This window comes from Alosa alosa, chromosome 19 (assembly GCF_017589495.1).
Source record: "Alosa alosa isolate M-15738 ecotype Scorff River chromosome 19, AALO_Geno_1.1, whole genome shotgun sequence".
Taxonomy (NCBI): Eukaryota; Metazoa; Chordata; class Actinopteri; order Clupeiformes; family Clupeidae; genus Alosa; species Alosa alosa.
The window spans coordinates 5,904,358-5,925,240 of record NC_063207.1 but is presented as its reverse complement, the minus strand read 5'-3'; the positions used below and the strand labels follow the sequence as shown (position 1 = coordinate 5,925,240).

Sequence of the window (20,883 nt, the reverse complement as noted above, 5' to 3'; positions counted from 1 at the left end):
GCACACAGTGAACACACAGTGAGGTGAAGCACACACTAATCCTGGCGCAGTGAGTTTCCTGCTACAACAGCGGCGCTCGGAGAGCAGTGAGGGGTTAGGTGCCTTGCTCAAGGGCACTTCAGCCGCTTCCTACTGGTCGGGATTCAAACCGGCAACCATCCGGTTGACAGACAGCTAGAGGATGGTTAGCATGGCATCGCTTAGAGCACCTTTAATGTTAAAGTTCAATGTATCCAAACTAAGGCCGTGGAACGAGTGAACAGTTGGTCCCGTTTGTACGCACTTCCGACACTTTCTTTAAACATTTATGATGAAAACAAGGACATTTCTAAGCGACTCCAAACTTTTGTACGGTAATGTATATACTCATTCTTACCGTAAAACTAAGAGTAAACAGGCATACACTTTCAAATCCATACTAATTACCATATATATTCAAAAATACCAAAGAATAATTATAGAATGACTAAAGAATAATATTATGATTATGCATATTAATGTCAAAATAACAAAATGGATATGACATTCAAGTTGACTGATATTTAGCAGACACTTTTATCCAACGCGACACAGACTCATAATGGCGGGAATTGAACCTGGGTCAACCGACTGTCAGTCAGTGACGTAACCGCTGCTGCACCATACCCAACTAATCACAGACATGGGGGACACAACGAGAGAGGGAGCTGAAGAGTGTCTGGTCATGGACCAAGTAAAAGGGTTCCAGGGAATGTGTAGAAAAAGGACAGCACTCACAGCTCCTTATAAAACTTTTAATCGCCCCATGGACGTTTCGAGCCAAAAGCTCTTCTTCAACATGATAATGGCGATTTCACACGAACCCTAGATAGGCACCACTTGACCTATGACCTTATACCCAGTGTTTCCTATCAGAGGGCGCTATTACAGTATCTTTAAGTCACAATGAACCTCAATAATGTACATAGTGCGGAAACGTCACCGTAGCATACATTACATTCCATGCGTCAAAATGCTTCCTTTGCGCAATTACAGATAACAATTAAGAACAAGGTTCCAGGGAAAAAATAACTGCCACTCTGGTTCTCCTCTCCTGGCTGGATGACCGTAAGGCTGGATGACTGTATGGCTGTATCACTGTATGGTTGTATAATATAGTTGAAAGGTTGCATAGTGCTATGGCTGTGCTGGTTGAATGAGCATCAATATGACTGACCTGGACTCAATACTCACTCTTTCTCTCTCTCTCTCTCCTCACATATTACAACCTTATTTTTCCAGTTCTAAATGCCATTCCAAACCTTATTTTTCCAGTTCAAACACTAAATGAGCACCCAAATAATTCCATAAATCTTATTTTCTGTCTCCAGTCATTCAAACTTTATTTTCCTGTTCCAATGCCACATTCAGCTACCACCGCGCCATATGTTGCCGCATGCATAGACAAGGTTAATTCACCTGACCAGTTTCCCTGCCGCCAGCACCCAAACGGCTCAACCCAGCAGTGCTGGAAGATAAAGTACACCACACCACTCTGCTGTCAGCTGAGAGAGCAGGATTCACAACTATATTCATAAGGAAGTTACAGCATGTCCTGATGTTTCTGTTATGCGTTCTTCCACATATGAGATGACTGTTGTTATTTCATTCTGTTCCTACTCTCCCTGTGTATATCTGTGTGTGACTGTGGGTTTAGAGATCACGGGGAATATTATGATTTTTCAGTGTTTCACTGTTCTGCATGGGTGCAACCCCTGCGTCAGTAGCTATCTGCTCCGGATTCCTAGGTTGGCACTAATTAGGGTCTGATTCAGTGTGGTCCACGTAAGATGGGATGACCAATGCCATCTCCTGTCAGCCTGGAAGGATACTTAAACCCTAACTATTCCCTTGTCTAGTTAGAGCAGCAGCTCACAAACAGACCTGCTCACTAGAGCAACTCACAGCAGATCTGCTCATTGGAGCAACTTACCGGAGACCTGTTCACTAGAGCAACTTACTGGAGACCTGTTCACTAGAGCAACTTACTGGAGACCTGTTCACTAGAGCAACTTACTGGAGACCTGTTCACTAGAGCAACTTACTGGAGACCTGTTCACTAGAGCAAAATACACTTTTTCTTTTTATCTTGACTCAGGCTCTCCTTCCCCGTGACCAAACATAACCTTGGCGAGAGAAATAGGCAGAGAAATGGAAGCCTCACACACTCATCACTTAACACACACACACACACAAACACACACACACACACCTGTCACGCAATGGCATCTAAATTAGGCTCAGAAGCCGGCCATGCAACAAAACACACACACACACACACACACACACACACACACACACACACACACACACACTCCTTACAGGTGTGAAGAGATTTGTCTATTATGCGTTGTTGACACACCACAGGCCAACACAAACACACATGCACACACACAAACACACATTTGTCAGATCACACATTGTCTCTGCATTTCTGGCTTGATGTCATAAGCTGTCATTAGGTTTTCTCCCCCCAAGTATTTACTGAATGGCTGTTTTTTTTTGTCACACTCACACAGATGGTTGTCCATTTCTGCAGGGTGGCAGCAATCAAATCAAATCTCATCAAGTCCCTCCCTCTCTCTCTCTCTCTCTCCTCTCCTCCCTCCTCCTCTCTCTCTCTCTCTCTCTCCCCTCTCTCTCTCATTTCTCTCTGCCCTCTCATTATATGTATTTCTGATATACAGTGTATGGATTCACAAATGCTCCTCCACTCCTCATCCCACTCCCCTGCTCTTCTTCTCTCCACACTCCTCCTCCACTCCTTTCCTCTCCTCCACTCCTCTCCTCCTCTCCCTCTCCCTCCCTCTCTCTCTCCTCTCCTCCCTCCTCTCCTCCTCCTCCTCTCCTCCTCCTCCTCCTCCTCCACCTCTCCTCTTCTCCCCTCCTCCTCCACCTCCTCTCCTCCTCCTCCTCCTCCACCTCTCCTCCTCCTCTCCTCTCCTCCTCTCCTCCTCCACCTCTCCTCTCCTCCTCTCCTCTCCTCCTCTCCTCTCCTCTCCTCCACCTCTCCTCTTCTCCTCTCCTCCTCCTCCACCTCCTCTCCCCTCCTCCTCCTCCACCTCTCCTCTCCTCCTCTCCTCCTCCACCCTCTTCTCCTCCTCTCCTCCTCTCCTCTCCTCCTCCACTCCTCTCCTCCTCCTCTCCTCCTCCACCTCTCCTCCTCTCCTCTCCTCCTCCACTCCTCTTCTCCTCTCCTCCTCCTCTCCTCTCCTCCCCCCCTCTCCTCTCCTCCTCCACCTCTCCTCCTCCTCTCTCCTCCTCTCCTCCTCCACCTCCTCTCCTCCTCTCCTCCTCCTCCTCCACTCCTCCTCTCCTCCTCCTCCACTCTTCCTCTCCTCCTCCTCTCCTCCTCCTCCTCCACCCTCTCATCCTCTCCTCCTCCTCCACCTCCTCTCCTCCTCCTCCACTCCTCCTCCTCCTCCTCCTCTCCTCTCCTCCTCTCCTCCTCCTCTCCTCCTCCTCCTCCACCTCCTCTCCTCCTCTCTCTCTCCTCCTCCACTTTCACTTCTCCTTCCTTCATTCTCTTTCTATTTCTTTTTCTTTCCTTTCCTTCTTCCTCCATATCTTCCTTCTCCTCTCATTTCCTTCCTCTTCTTCCATCATCACTCTCCTCTCAGATGTTCTTGTCTTGAGTACATGTTTGATGTGTTTTTCTGACTTATCGAAGCCCTACTGAGAGGCACTGGACATTCATTTGGACCATCACACACACACACTTTTCCAGGTCATTACACTTCTGGATAGATTCCTCTCTCCCCCGCATCTACCCCTGCACCTGCATATACACACACACACACACACACACACACACACTCCTCCCCCAGAGTTTTACACTCACTTTCATTTCTCTTTACTGGACTCCACATATGCTCTCAACAGATGTTACACACAAACACACCTCTGTATTGTCTGTGTCACAGGCTAACACATCTAACACAACTGCTGAGGGGTGATGAGCGTTTTGCCAACCACAGAGAATGACAAGAAGCACTAAACGAACTACAGAGAATGATAACAACCGCTAACCCAAGCACAGAAAGTGACAACAAGCACTAATCTGTCATGAATGTTGAGTATTCTGGGTCTGCTTACTTTCGGGGAGTCTTGGCTTTGTTTTATTTTTAATCTTAACACGAATAAAGACTCGAGACTTGGACTTCTGTGTTGTAAAAAATGTCTTGTCTTAGTTTTATTTTTATTGTTAACATGGATAAAGACTTGAGACCTAGACTTCTGTGTTATAAAAAATGTATTGTCTTTGTTTTATTTTTAATGTTAACACGGATAAAGACTCGAGACCTGGACTTCTGTGTTATAAAAATGATGCGCTGGATTTGTGGACCCTGAGCCGAACAAGCAGCAAACTGTTTCCTCAGAGAAACAGTAGCAGAGCGGAGGAAGGACACCCACACACACACACACACACACAGCAGAGTGGAGGAGAAGGACACCGAAACACACACACACACACACACACACACACACACACACACAAAAGCAGAGGGGAAAGCCTCTGTCTAACACATTGTCACATTGCTTGTGAACACGCTTTTAAGAGTACCCTCAATTTCCACAATGCCATGAGACCATCCCAAACAACAATGATGAAAGATTGGAAACCTCATGGGGTCCTACCTGTCAGCGGTCAGCGTGGACAATCAGGCTACACAGGTCAGTGTGAGCACAACTCATTCACAGAGACATGATTGCCTACCTTCCTATCAGTGCTTTTTCCCCCACCAGCCCACAGTGTGGAAACAAATGTATTTTACTGAACGAAACGCACAGGCATATGGAGAGACAGAGTGTAACACAAGCCTTATTACAGGACCTTGTGTAGTACGGCAGAGTAGCGTGAAGTGTTTTAAACAGGTGAGCTCCTACCTTTTTGTAGACTATCATGTTAGGCGAGTCATCGTCTGGATTAGCAGTGCCCACACCAATATGGTCTCTGGACCCTTGTGCCATGACTGCTAGGACCTGTGAGAGCGAGAGAGAAAGAGAGAGAGAGAGAGAGAGAGAGAGAGACAGAGAGAAAGAGAGAGAGGTAGAGAGAGAGAGAGAGAGAGGTAGAGAGAGGGACATTATTAGAAAGTAAACAGATACAAATGCAGGAGAAAATAGTGAAAGAGGGAGAGATGGAGTGAGGGAGAGGGGGAGAGCAAAATAAAGCAAAAGAGGGTGAGATAGAGATGGAGAGAGAAAGAAAGGAGCAAAGAGATAGAAACAAAGAGAAAGAGAGAGAGAGAGAGAGAGAGAGAGAGAGAGAGAGAGAGAATTTTTGCTGATGACTTGGTTCTACTGTCTGGTACTGAAAAAGGTCTACAACTACAGTTAGACATAGTAGAAATGTACTGTAAGACCTGGGCCCTACAGATAAACCTAGACAAAACAAATGTAATGATTTTCCAAAAACGCCCCAAATGCCAAGAAAACAAACACCAATTTAAAATAAACAATTATCACCCCCATTACACCATGAGTTATACCTACCTAGGTATAACAATGACAGCATCAGGGAGTTTTAACATGGCAGTAGGGCTGCAGCTATCGATTCTTTTTGTAATCGATTAATCTAGCACTTTATCGATCGATTAATCGGATATTTTTTTTTTTGCATTTTTTAAACAACCAAAACAAATAATGCATAACGAAAAAAATGACATGGCTGTAAAATGATCAAGCAATTGGCACAGAGGTATTTATTCTAACTCCAACATTTGGCTCCAAAACTAAGCCCATTTATTGCAATTTACCCATTTAGTGTTTATAAGTGCCAGTGCCAACAATTAAATAATGTTCAAAATGCTCTCTGTAAAATTGCAGCCTCTTGTGCATGACTTAGCTGGGCGAACAAAGCTGCCCATACTATGTTGTGAAGTGCTGGGAGGGAGAAGAGGGAAAGCAATTTAATGTATTAATATGCACAACAAGTTTCATGCTGTAATCTAGACTTGACATCAAAGTAAATATCTGTTTTATGTAGATTTCTACACCTGCAGCATTTACCATTAGGCTACTAACAAATAATGTTAACATTAGGCTACTAAAAAATAGCCTACCATTAGGCTACTTACAAATAATTTTACCATTAGGCTACAAAAAAAAAATTCTGGGGTGAGCCTATTTGCTATGGTAACCCAGCAACCTGTGTGTGTGTGTGTGTGTATGCACGCGTGCGGTGCGTGAGGGAAGATGAGGGTGCATGCATGTATAAAAAAATGGGTTCTTTTTTTTAGGCATACTGTCTTGCAATTGAACGTGAATAAGTTTACCACTTAAAACATAAAAGCTAAACATTATATCAATCTACATCGCTACAAATACAGTATGTGATTAAAATCAGCCAACATCAATGTAGGCTATAGGCCACGTAGTTAGATGATAGATAGGCTAGATAGATTGATAGTGCTGTAGTGAATGTGACCGGCATAATTCACCTTTGTTATTAAGTGTGGTTCTACACACCGCTATATTATTAAACATATTAAACACAGCACTTTGTTCTGTCTGTAGTTACTTCATGTAAGTATAACTGTTCAGGGATCGGTCCCTTTAAATGTTATGAATGTGTGATGACGGTAGCCCCATGCCTGTTTTGTTGCTGGACAGCCATTTTATTTTTCAGTGTTTTTCCTATGAAAATAAACGCATTACACGATTTGTGTGCTCAACGTGAGAAATTGTCTCTGCGCATTTACTGCAATTACCACACTGGTGACCCCGACGTTAGTCTGCTGGACGATCCAGAGACACGACACGCGACCATGACCGCTAACGCTGTTACCCTCAAACTCCCGAATTTGGAATCGCCGGGCGCCGCATGGTTTGCCCAGACTGAAGCGCAGTTCGCGTTGCGGAGATCACCGCTGATACAACAAAGTACTACTACGCTTGTGTCGGCTCGAAATTCAACAGCATCCAGAGTAGTGAGTCTTCTTAAAACCCTCCGGCAACTGAGAAGTATATAGCACTCAAAGCCCACCTGTTGAAAACTTTTGAACTGTCAGACGCTGAGAGAGCCAGCAGGCTTTTCTCCCTTCAAGGACTGGGTGACAGCAAACCATCTGAGCTCATGGACCGTATGCTGGATCTCTTGGGTGAGCACAGACCCGATTTTCTTTTTTATCCAACTTTTTCTCGCCAGCTGCCTTCCCCAAGTCAGGGCTGCACTAGCCAACACCGCAATCACTGACTGTCGGAGGCTGGCTGAAGAGGCTGACAAATTCTTCCTGGCAAGTCAGGGACATTGTGTGGCCGCGCTTTTTCCCGCACACATCGCTCCTGTGACGCTGGACGACTCCACACTCATCGCTGCAACCACTTCTCGTCGGCAGCAGTCTTCTGGCCCCCAACAGTCTTCAGGCTTGTGTTTTTATCATGCCAAGTTTGGACCCAAGGCTAACAAATGTCGTTCGCCGTGCAGTTTCGGTGGGTCGGGAAATGCCAGGGCCGGTGCTCAGTAGTGGCCATGAGCGTCGGCCGCGTAGGCAGGCTGCTTTTCATCCGTGACAGCATCTCCGGACGTCGTTTCCTGTGCGACACGGGGGCACAGAGGAGCGTCCTGCCTGCATCCCATTTGGACATGACTGACAGCCACGGCCCCCCTATGGAAACTGCCAATGGTAGCCCCATCCGCACGTATGGAACGAGGTACGTTGAATTGTGTTTCGGAGGACAGCGGTTTGGCTGGGACTTTGTTACAGCAAAGGTTGCCGTTCCCCTCCTCGGAGCCGATTTTCTGTGTGCACATGGACTGTTGGTAGATGTTAAGAACCGCCGTTTGATTGACGCCGTCACATTTTGTTCTTATATGACGCACGCTCAGCGGAACTGACTCCATACGACTGTCTAGCATGCTATCAGCCTCAGATGACTTCCACCGTCTACTTGCCGAAGTTCCCAGCGCTCACTCAGCCCACTTTCTCTGCATCCGCTGTGAAGCATGGTGGTCGGGGATATCATCAGGTGTCGGTGCACCCACTGGACATTCCCAAAACAGCCCGTGATCACGCCATTCGGTCTTTTTGAGTTCCCTGCGCGATGCCATTCGCCTTAAAAACGCCCCAATCTTTTCAACGCCTCATGGACTCTGTTTTGCGGGACCTACCTTTTCTTTTTTTGTGTACCTGGATGACATCCTCGTAGCGAGCACGCCCAAGTCTCAACACCTGGCGCACCTCCTAACACTTTTTGAGCGAAGTTAGCCAACACGGGCTAATTGTCAACCCCGCCAAGTGCCAGTTTGGTCTCTCCACCGTTGACTTCCTGGGACACAGAGTCACTAAGGACGGTGCAGTCCTTCTCCCATCAAAGGTAGAGGCAGTAACAAAGTTCCCACACCCGCTCACTGTCAAATCCCTACAGGAGTTCCTCGGCATGGTGAATTTTTACCACCGCTTCATCCCTCGAGCTGCTCAGCTTATGCGGCCCTTGCACGAGGCCTTGAAAGGTAAGCCCAAGCACCTTGTGGACTGGTCAGAGAGCAGGGACAAGGCTTTTGCTGCCACTAAGGCAGCCCCTGGCGACGCCACCATGCTGGCGCATCCTTCTTCAACAGCCTCCATCGCCATCACCTCGGACGCCTCGGACTACGCTGTCGGTGCTGTCTACGAGCAGTGGGTAGGCGGGGCCTGGCAGCTGCTGGCCTTCTTTAGCCGTCAGCTCCCAGCGAGCGTCAGACATTTTCGTTCCCTGCTGGAAGATCGACACTTCACTGCTTTTGTGGACCACAAGCCACTGACTTTTGCCATGGTCAAGGTGGCTGAGCCGTGGTCCGCCCGGCAGCAACGCCATCTGTCCTACATTTCAGAGTTCACTACAGACTTGCAACATGTTGCTGGTAAGAACAACTATGTGGCGGACTGCCTGTCACGGGCTGTGGCGGGGCAGTCCATCTTTGCTTTGATTACCACCGCATGTCTGCAGATCAGACCACAGACCCGGACGTGCAACTCCTGAGGACCTCAACTACAGGGCTGCAGATCGAGGACGTGGTTTTTGGAGATGCTGGCACCACGCTCCTGTGTGACGTCTCCACAGGCAGTCCAAAGTACACCGTCACACTAAAGCCCCGCTAGAGTTGTTCCCGGTTCCAGAGAGACGTTTTGACCATGTGAATGTAGATCTGGTCGGCCCTCTGCCATCCTCTCACGGTTTCACATACCTGTTAACCATGGTTGACAGGACCACCCGCTGGCCTGAGGCTGTGCCACTGACGTCAGTGGAGACTGTTGAGATGACACGGGCATTTATCGGAGCCTGGGTTGCTCGTTTCGGCACCCCTTCGGATATATCCTCTGACCGAGGCGTGCAGTTCACATTTGAGCTGTGGAATGCTGTCGCACAGAGCCTCGGGGTGAAACTCCACCGCACGACTGCATATCACCCACAGGCTAACGGACTCTGTGAACGTTTTCATAGGTCAATGAAGGCTGCCCTGCGTGCCAGCCTCAAAGACAGCAACTGGGTCGACAAACTCCCATGGGTGATGCTGGGCATCAGGACCGCGCCAAAGGAGGACTTACAGTCCTCATCTGGCGAACTTGTTTATGGACAGCCGCTGCGGGTCCCAGGGGATTTTGTCCCTAGCACCACGGTCCCTTGGTCTGCTACTCTCCAGCGGTCAACTCTATTGGACAATGCGAGGCTTTTCGCACCTGTCCCTACTTCCCGTCTCGGCCTCCCTCAGTCGCACATTCCCACTGGGCTTCAGACGGCTGATTATGTTTTCATTCGCCACGATGCCCACAGAGGACCGCTACGCCCGCCCTACGAGGGCCCATTCCGTGTTTTGGAGGCAGGAGACAAACATTTTGTGGTGGACATGGGCGGCAAACCGGAGCGACTCTCCATTGACCGCCTCAAACCGGCTTACTTGGATGTGGCCAGGCCCGTTGACCTGGCCCAGCCCCCACGACGCGGACGGCCTCCAGCTCTGCCCCCACCCCCTACTCCCCTCTCTCCTCCCACACGCCATGCCCCACACCCGTGTCATGACGGGACACCTGCCGCAGTTGGGTCTCATCGACCTCGGTACAGCATTACAGCCGTTGTGGACGGGTTAATACGGCCCACCTCCCGTTGACTGTTGATTTTACTTCTGATATGGTGAATTCTGGGGGACGTGTGTGTAGTGAATGTGACCGCATAATTCACCTTTGTTATTAAATGTGGTTCTACACACCGTTCAAATTAAACACAGCACTTTGTTCTGTCTGTAGTTACTTCATGTAAGTATAACTGTTCAGGGATCGCGGTCCCTTTAAATGTTATGAATGTGTGATGACGTGTAGCCCCATGCCTGTTTTGTTGCTGGACAGCGCCATTTTAGTTTTCAGTGTTTTTCCTATCAAAATAAACGACACACGCATTTGTGTGCTCAACGTGAGAAATTGTCTCTTGCAATTTACTGCAATTTCCACAGTGCCTACTTTATTTATTGACGCTTGGTGAAACAGCATGGAGTGCATGTTTTCGGTTCAGATGCTTGTTCTTTTCCTTTTTTGAGTATGTAATGATCCCAAAACTTTACTTGAAAACTTTAGACATTCTCTGCCATGCTTCCCGAACAACGGTCCGTGTGGAACAATAAAATCCCTGCGCCAGTATAGTGCGCGTCATAGGAATTTAACGAGGCTTCGAGGCAGGGTTTTTGCCTCGAGTAATTTTTGTAATCGAGTTATTCGAGTAACTCGATGAATCGTTTCAGCCCTACATGGCAGTGAATGCACTAAAGGAAAAAGCTCGAAGAGCCCTAAATGCAATTAAAAGAAAATTTTATAATCTCCAAATTCCAATTAAAATCTGGCTTAAAATATTTGATAGTGTCATCCAGCCCATTGCGCTGTATGGTAGTGAAGTATGGGGTCCACTCAGTCATCATAGCTATACTCACTGGGACAAACACACAATAGAATCTCTACATGCTGAGTTCTGCAGATACATTCTACAAGTACAGAGAAAAACACCAACAAATGCATGTAGAGCAGAATTAGGTAGATACCCACTAATCATTAACATCAACAAAAGAGCACTCAATTTTCTGAATCACCTTAAATCCAGCCCACAAGACACCCTTCATTCTAAAGCCCTCCAAACCCAAGAGCTGAACCCAGAAAAAAGTCCCCTACATCAGTTGTTGCAGACTAACTGCCTTGCCACACACCCACTCTGATCAGTCTCACAACAACACTGTTTTCCAAAAAACAATCAGAGTACTACATGCACTTCCTCCTACAATGTACATCCTTCAATCAAACAAGAAACCTTTTCTTCAACAAATTTAACTCAGAAATTCCTAATTTTAATGAACTTAATGACATATCAAAATTAAAGATATTATTAGGAGAAGGAGATAAAGCATATCTTTCTGCCCAGTATGTATCAACATGCCACAACCTGAGGGACAATGAGTGACCTATATCGACAAATAAACACACACACAGACACACACACAGACACACACACACACACACACACACACACACACACTCATACACTGCATTTTATTTTACTTTTACCATTTATTTTATTCTTATGAAAATCTACTGACATGTACTGTATGTGTTATGTGTTATGTGTCGATTTATTGTATAACTGCTTTGGCAATATAAGTGAGCTTGTCATGCCAATAAAGCATTCTTGAATTGAATTGAATTGAATTGAGTGCAGCATGAGGAATAGCAGCTAAGCAGAGCAGCACATTAGTGTGTTTGGCTGCTGCATGTGAGTGGAGTAATGCTATGGATACAGCAATGGAACAGCCCGCTAGGAACCCAGCAGGCCTTACTTACCCCACTGCCATTACACAGCCATAAAACCACAGGCCTGCCAAATCCCACACACACACACACACACACACAACACGAGCACACACACACACAAACACGAGCACACACACACACACAGTGCACTCATGAGTGCGCTCATGCAAACACAAACATTCACACTCACATTCTCACACACAAACAATAATCATGCTCTCTCTCACACACACCAAAGTTGCCACGCACGCACGCACACACACATGCACGGTTGCACACACACACACATATACACATGCACAGTTGCACACACAGTCATGCGTGCACACGCACACACAGTTTCCCAGGTACAGGTCTCTGGGGGAGACACTAGTGCCAGTGTCATTCATTTATTTTACATGTCTTACAACATATATACATGCATTCACAGTCGAGTGAAATCAGATATAAGCATACAAAGACGCTTAGAACTCACGTTAAGCCGATGGTAGCACACTGAATGCGAAAGTACGATTTGATGCAGGCAAAAGTATTGACTGTTACTAACGAAGGTTTTATAGCAATATTATAAATGTGGCAACAGAATAGCCTAGAACTTGGGTAAGCCTTGCGTTTAGTAGCCTAATTGTGGTGATAGCCAAAACTAATGTGAATCGCGGACTATCCTACAACCAAAGAAAGTAAAGGTGATTAGTAGGCCTACCTGCGTTAGCCAAATAAAGGACAGGACTGCACCCTTCACAAACCGTAAAAAATAAAGTTTATTAGTTTTACAGTTGACTACAGTTGACAGTTCACCATCAGTCCACACAAACAATTCTGGTTTCCTTGCACTAGCCATTTCGCCTTAGCCTATTCTGTCTGTTTTTAAAGCGCAAGTTTTGCAAGTTTTGGTGAATTTCTGTAAAGACACAGTGCCACCTATAGGCCTGGGGTATGAAGTAACGTGTTGGGTCGTGTTGAGATGGATCCGTTTGGACGCAAATATTCTTGATACGGTTCCAGGGAAGACGGAGGAAAAAAAGATTGGTTTGGTACGTGTGGACTAGGCCTTAGTTGAGTCCAGCGGTGACATGAATCAGCTGGGGGCTGGTCACCGTTGGTGACCGCTGCTGACTGATCAGCTGAATCAGACTGCACTGCCCTGCCCTCAACCACACCAGCACTCCTACACACCAGCACACGGGAGAGGCGCTGGAGGACCAAAGGTCAGCTCAATACCAACAGCACTCATGCAGCTGCACAACCGCTACCCACATTATAAACCAGTTAAAATACATCTGCATATACAGTAATATACTCCTATAGAGTAGTATGAGCCTGCTACAACAGAGCTGAATACTGTATTATGAATCAGTTAGAATACAGCTACATACTGGTACACTAATATAATCTTATAGGGCCTACAGATGTACATCATGAGTCTGCTACAATATAGCTGAATATTATACATCAGCTTCAAAGCAGTTAAATATTAAATAGATCTGCATATTACAAACCATTTACAATAGAGCTGCATATTGTTAACCATCTACAACACAGTTGTAGGGTTATCCAAATAGCGGCCACATCCGCGGGCCAAGTGAGTGGCGCTGACCTGTGTGTGTCTGCCACGCGTGGACAAGTATGCCAGTGTGCAGGAAATCCTCACCGCATCCGAACGAACAACTGTTGTGGCATATTGAATGCTCTCTGTCATAATTTTCATTCAAAATAGCAGAGCAACGCGAGCGACAGAAAGAAAATAGAAACGGGGCGTCCGACAAAAGCTCTGCTAAAAACGTTGCGTTGCGTTGGACACCACAGCAACCCACCAACTTTGCGTTGCATTCTGTCAGGCTATTCCAATTAAAAAACAATGTAGTCTAATTAATAAACTGCTCGCACCGCATTTACTGGAACGTGGAGACCATGTGTAGGCCTAACCAGCTATTTTCTATCAGTTGTGTCGATGCTCAGTGTGTGCTATTGAGAGGAAAAAAAAGATTTATTGTGTGTGTGTGTACCCAGCGCTCTGCATGGAAAAACTCTGACGGTGACTTTAACAAGGTAAATGCTAACTATTTAATTTGGTTTAAGCAATGTGGCAAACACCTTATGCAAAAGCACACTGGAAACGTTAACTTTACCGTAACATGCCAGCTGTACGGACGTATTCACCAGCAAATTCCAGCTGATTATGTTCCCTTTTATAGCAGCTATGTGCGTGTGTTAAAGTCAAGCAAGCTAAAAGAATGAACAAAATAAACATCTCATTTTGACAACTTGTATAAACGATGAATTCCATGGTTAAATAACGTGTGCTCTAAAACGAACTACCTAGCAATGTATGCGCACTGCGCAGAACCAAACATAGAAAGTTTAAGGACTTGGGTATAGCAACAATGAAATCTATTGTAACCTAGCAAACTATTCAGCAGTATCCATTCTAAAATCTTTAGTAATCTCCTTATCTCTGAACACACTATGGCACAGTAGGCCAACTCATTTTGTATGGGTTGTTTTCACATCCACCATCTTACATTGACATTGGCAAAATATTTTCAGATTTTTGAAATAGTTCCATGTTGGTCATTCCTGTAGCCTACTTTTACTGAGGTTTTGGTTTTTGCCCTGTACTAGAATCCTTTTAGTAGCCTATCAGCATCAAGATCATTTGGGCAGGTATCATATTTTCACAATGTTGCTAATTTGCTTTCAGAGGTGCAGTACATAGATAGATAGATAGATAGATAGATAGATACTTTATTGATCCCCAGGGGAAATTCAAGGTCTCAGCAGCAGCATACATACAACACAAACACATTCTTTAACAGCAACATGTTTTTGGTCAGAGTTAGATATAGAAATGTGCATGAGTGTTAGGATTAATATTTTTCCATTTTTAAATGTTTGCGGGTGTGTACATGTTTAATCCTTGATGCTTTGGCCCTTGGTTTGATTTAATTGGGCCCTTGGGCCAAACTATTTGGGGACTCCTGCAGTAGAACATTATAAACCAGCTACCATCTACAATATATACTGCTCAAAAAAATTAAGGGAACACTTACAGTTTTCCAGAATTGTTAAAACACATTTTTTTAAACCTTCCACCCTTTTCTCCATTCTCAAACTACATTCACAGAATGTCTGACAGTTCTTGCGAAATAAAACACTCGCCTCAAAAGTTTTACTTGTGCTCAGAGCCAAACAGTGTCACAGTACCGATCCAGTGTATGATTGAAGTGTTCCTTTTCAGCAGTATATCTGCATCTTATGAACCTAGCTTGGCCTAGGCAACAACAGCTGCATCGTACTGCACAGTTAAGGTCTACAGCTAAATCTCCTCCACCAGGCAACGTCCACCTAAGAGCAGCACAAGCCACAGAGGCAAACCCAGCATCATACTCAAACACTCACCACAGACAACACACAGGTTAGTCTCCCTCTGGCTCTTGGCTACAGTGTGTGTGTGTGTCTGTCTGTCTGTATGCTTGCCTGTCTGTCTGTCTCTGTTCTGAGCAGCGATAAGAGAGCAGACAGACAGGCAGCAGCTAAGTGCCAGCCGGCGTCACACACACACACACACACACACACACACACACACACACACACACACACACACACACACACACACACACACACACACACATGGCCAAAGTGAGGGGAATAGCAGAGTGAGAGAAATGTCAGTGCTCCCATTCATTTCAGAATGCTAATGTGTGTGTGTATGTGGGTGGGCGTGTTTAGTATGTATCTGTGTACAGTATGTGTGTGTCTCTGTGTCTGTACAGTATAGGCCTATGTGTGTGTGTGTCTCTGTGTGTGTGTACAGTATATGTGTGTGTGTACAGTATATGTGTGTGTGTGTCTCTGTGTCTGTACAGTGTGTGTGTGTGTGTGTGTGTGTGTACAGTATGTGTGTGTGTGTCTGTGTGTGTCTCTGTGTCTGTACAGTATCTCTGTGTGTGTGAGAAGTTGACTGCAAAAATCTATTGCAACTATTATGTATGTGCTACAGAGAGAGAGAGAGAGAGAGAGAGAGAAAGAGAGAAAGAAAGAGTTGCTGAGAGCTCGGTCATTTTCCACCACTCTCCCATACCTCCCTGGGAGGTGAACCCAAACCCCTCTGGCCAAGTCCCAGATGGAGATGTCTGTTGTAGCTCTGTGTAGGGGTGGGAATCACAGAGTACTTTGCAAGACGATACTGTCACAATACTTTGTCCACAACGTCAGTATCACGATACAGTGATCCTGCAATACTTGATACACTGCAAGAAAATCAGCGATATCTGTGTAACATCTATATAACTGAAACTGAATAAGAAAAACTCCTCCGAAACAGACAAAAAGCAGGAATTATGCATTTATTTCAAGTACAACAAAGTAGAACCCTTGCACTGTCTGCCACTTTCTCCAAGTAAGTTTTTTATTCAAGTTTTTAAGTCAAGTTTTCCTCATACTGTACATTGACAAGCACCATCACGAGAAGTCATGAAGTAGATAGGGGCTTTGGTAAGTCAAAGAGATGGAGGAGCCTGTATTGCCACACAGATATCTCCGGCAGGACGATACACCACAAACACCATGCGATACGATCTTACCACATCAATATATTGTCACATCCTTAGTTCTATGTGTGTGTGTGTCAGTGTGAGTGTGTGTATGCTCCAAGGATCTGTGGATTTTCCTGAACACCTTTATTTCTTCAAACACTCATGCCCAGGTGAGTTTACTCTTACACACACTTTACACACACACACAGCACAAGACCATCTCTCCTGTGAATAATCGTGAAAAGCTTTGGATGTCATTTTTTCACTGCGACTTCCTGCTTGAGTCTCGTCTCCACATGCACTTCAATATGGTATGTCACACAGGAAGTGCCGGGTTCGATAAGGCCGCACTTGGACCATCCTGGATGGAGAGGACCTCGCTGCGGCTCATGCTCTCTAAGCGTGTGTGTGTGTGTCTGTGTGTGTGTGTGTGTGAGTGTGATGCTCTCCGAGTGCTGCTCGGAGTGCTGCTGATAGGGACCGGCATAAAGCTGGACCAGCGCCAGGAAAGCAATCACATTTTTGTCGCCACACGGGCTTCACCTGATAACCCCCCCTACACAGACACAAACACACACACACACACACACACACACACAGGTTAGTAGCATGGCTTCAAACAGTAGTCAGTCTAAAGAGGATGCGCCTGGAACTAGAGAATAAACTGCCTGTGAGTTCCGTAAAAAAACCCATCCGTCACCTGGACTGGCAGAAGAGCTTATCTGAGGCAGATCAATACTAATCTATTCACAGAACTGGAACTCACAAATAAATGGAATGCACAGCAGACTTGGGGAAATTGCATTCAGCCCTAACACTGCTCTAATTAGGCTACTGTTACATGCAGAAGGCCTAATTTGGCTGTTCTATCTATCCGTGTCTCAGTCGCTTGTAGATCAAATGGACCACCCAACTGGATTTAGGCATACTCCATTCTATAGTTATGTACATTGTTTGTATATATTTTCTCTATATTGTTTTTTTGTATATTGTTTAGTATTTAGTCAATTTGTTGTATCGTATGTTGTCTACATATTCTCTACGCTGCTAGAATGCCACCACCACCAGCTGAGGCAAAATGCCTTGTGTGTGATTTACTCAATTGGCCAAATAGATCCGATTCCAATTTTGATAGTGTGCAGTCTAGTGAGCCCATTCTCATTTGAGGAATATTGTTTCTGCCGGGCAGGCACAGCGTTCTCCTTCATGGCATCACCTGTGTAGCCTACAATCAGCATGGGTGAATGGCGGCAAGCATGCGCTCCGTTTGAGAGCAGCTTTTGTTCACTCTCCACTCAGCCATAAGGTCACAGACATCATTACATAATATGACACATTCACAATTTTTGAGCGGCTGGAGAGGGAGAGAGAGAGAGGGAGAGTGAGAGGGAGAGAGAGAGAGGCTAGGGATAGCAGCAGTGCGGAAATGAGCCATCATCTGCCTCTCACTCATGAGCCCAGGCGGTTATACTAAGGCATTCATCATAACATTACTTTCAGTAGCTCATAGGCTACCTCTTCTCAAAATACTACCATTCCATAGCCAGTCTGAGTGATGTTGACTGACATCATGACTGCTGTCTGACTGACAACTGAAACTGACTAATGTTAAGGTTAATAAATCAAAGATCTATCTGTCTAAATCCAAATTTATTTTAAAATAGAAGAACACAAACAATAGCTGAGATAAAGGAATTCCAATAATCTGTGTTGCTTGACAAGCCATTTTCAGACACACAACTTCAGGACTTGTGTGTGTGTGTGAGAGAGAGAAAGAGAGAGAGAGTGAGAGAGAGAGAGAGAGTCTGTGTCTGTGAGTGCAGGGTGGTAAGCTACTGACATTCACAGAGAACGCTGTTTAATTAGGACTCGCGGTAGTGAGTTAATGAAGCGAAAGATGAGCATTGCTGCACAGAGATTCTTTGCGTCGCATTTACGAACAAACCAAATCCTAACGAATCCACACACAACCCATTCACAGCTGCTGCGAACCCCTGAGCCAGTCCATCTTAACAAGTGTTTGCTGGAGCTGAGAGGAGAGGAGAGGAGAGGTTGTTGCAAGCGGGAGAGTTGGCCAGCAATAAGAGGAGTCTGCCCACAACACAAACAGCGCCACACAATCACCAGCCATTCAAATCGCCAAAAGCCCTCTCAACCTGTCAATGAATGCATTTATTACCTTAGCAACAAAACAACGTCGGAGTCCACTCCTGGCTATTTTAGTGTCCTTAGCAACAAGCCGAAAGCAGGTTCATGACACAGATGACTTGCAGAAGGCGGAGAGCCGTTCGGAGAGAAAAAAAAAAGACGAAAATCACGCCGCGAGGAGCGCAAGAGGAAAACGGCGTTGCAGCGTTCGCTTCTGTCGGTGTGTCCGGACAGCTGAAAGCAGCGACCAGTCAGAGGGCGAGAGCGAGATCCGTGCGTGTGCGTTCCTCCATGTCTGTGTATGAGTGCGTGCATGCAGGAGTGTATCTTGAAGAGTGTGTGAGAAAGCAAGAGAGAGAATAGATAGAAGGGAGGGAGAGTGGAGTGTGGGAGTGTCTATACACAAATGCTGTAGCAATGCACAAACACGGGGGGGGGGGGGCAAAGTGATTGAAGAGAAAAAGAGATGTCAAATGAAACAAATCAATAGACAGCTCTTAGATGTGTAGAGAGAAAACCCAAAAACGAGAAGGGGGCGGCTGGAGACGAGACAGGTGGTATTGGATAGAAAAGTGGAAGCTCTGGCTGGGAGGCCCAGCGGTGGTGAAAAACTTGGAAAATGTCAGATTATAGAGAGGCCATGAAGACCAGTAGGCTATTACCATATGGATATGCTTGCAAATAACATTTAACAAAAATCAATTTTCTCTCACTCTCTCCCAACTCTCTGGGAGCAGTGGTCTTTCTGCAGTGGCAGATTTATCTTCATGTGAGCCGTTAATAAGCAGTTAACATTTGCATTTCCACCTAATTGGCAGATAGACCTCTATAAATTATTTACCAAGTTTTCTGTAAACAGCACAGCCTTCATGTGTTTTAAAGATGAATAATTTAAGATGGCCTTAATTTAAGGTTGTTCAGCTGGTTCAAGTCATACCTCACCGATCGAACAGAATACATCTCCCTTGGTCACTCCAAATCCCCACCACACACAGTCACTTGCGGGGTCCCCCAGGGGTCAGTGCTGGGCCCCATCCATTTCATCCTCTACCTCATCCCCCTTGGACAAGTCATCAGCCACCATGGGATTTCATTCCGTTGCTATGCTGGTGACCCTCAGCTTTATGTCAAAGCCACAGCTGCAGCTCCTCCTTCATCATCACCATCGTCTTCATCATCATCCCCATCAAAGCTCACGTTCTGTCTGGAGGAGATAAAGGTGTGGACGGAACACAACTTCCTCCAACTTTAAAGCTCCAACACTGAAGCCATCATAGTTGGCAGCCCTCACCAGACCCAATCATCATCCATAACCAGCATTACCTTCTCTGGTCACATCCCCCTCTCCTCATCAGCCACCTAACCTGACCCTCGCCAGATGAATTTCGCTCCGCCTAGCTCCACTCATCCATCTGGAACCGATCCATTGAAGTGTTGCTTCAGAAGGCTGGGCCTAATCAAAAAATGCTTGCATATGATTGAATAAGCCACTTGTCCGTCATCTATTGACTTGCTACTTCAACCACTCACATCGAAGCCAACCCGTGACGCTAACAACAGTGTCACAGTCGCTTCTACACTATGTCACATCTATGAAACTCCCGCCCTGCGTCCTGATTGGCTGAACCATAAAGTCGGTTGCAGAAATCACTCTCAATGGAAGAGGTCCCAGATGGATGTGAGTGAAGCTAGGCGGAGCTATAGCGGAACGAAATTCATCTGGCTAGGGTCAGGTTATCAGTCACCATCCTTGGCATTAAAATGGACCCCCAACTCACCTATGAATCCCACATCAACCATCTCTGCAAGATCTCCTTCTGCCACCTTCGTAACAAACTCCACCCCACCCTCTCCCTCCCATATGTGTAAAAGTTGATGCACGCCTCCACATCTCCTCCAGACTGGACTACTGCAACGCACTTCTCATCGGGATCCCTAGCAAGAGCCTCCAGAGGCTCCAATACATCTCAAACTCTGCAGCTAGGATCCTGATGAGAGTGCGGAAATACGAGCACATTACCCCCATTCTTGGACATGCCCCCCCCCCATAACTGTAAGTAATTAATTAATTTAAGGACTGTGATGCTATTCTGGTATTTTGTCGTTCTGAACGCAGTGCTAAAATACATGTATTCTGAAGCACTGCTGTTTTCTTTAGAGAAGCAGTGAGAGGCAGGCTGCGTCAATGGCAGGATCCTTTGACAAGTGAGGAGTGATTAGGCTTTTAGAGGGTCCTCTCTAATGCTTTTTTAATGCCAGGATCACAGTTTCCTGGAAGAACTAGATGTACCACATAGCGGTACAAAACATGACCGCTGCTCAGTCCTGCACATTCTCTCCGCAAAAAGAAATAAAGAAATTACATTTGTCAATTTGTCTCCATCTCCTACTCCATCCCCTACTTTTACTCTTAC

The 20,883-nt window shown here is 45.9% G+C and overlaps 1 protein-coding gene across 1 annotated transcript in view; it reads right to left on the bottom strand.

The window, feature by feature from the left end:
• The window catches only part of rgs6 (regulator of G protein signaling 6), an 88,070-nt gene extending 69,251 nt beyond the window's left edge, over positions 1-18,819 (bottom strand). The window contains 2 exon segments of the mRNA XM_048228338.1: positions 4,906-5,001; positions 18,501-18,819. Coding sequence (XP_048084295.1) covers positions 4,906-4,989 — 84 coding nt within the window. The 5' untranslated portion in view covers positions 4,990-5,001; positions 18,501-18,819.
• Positions 18,820-20,883: the final 2,064 nt, after the last annotated feature.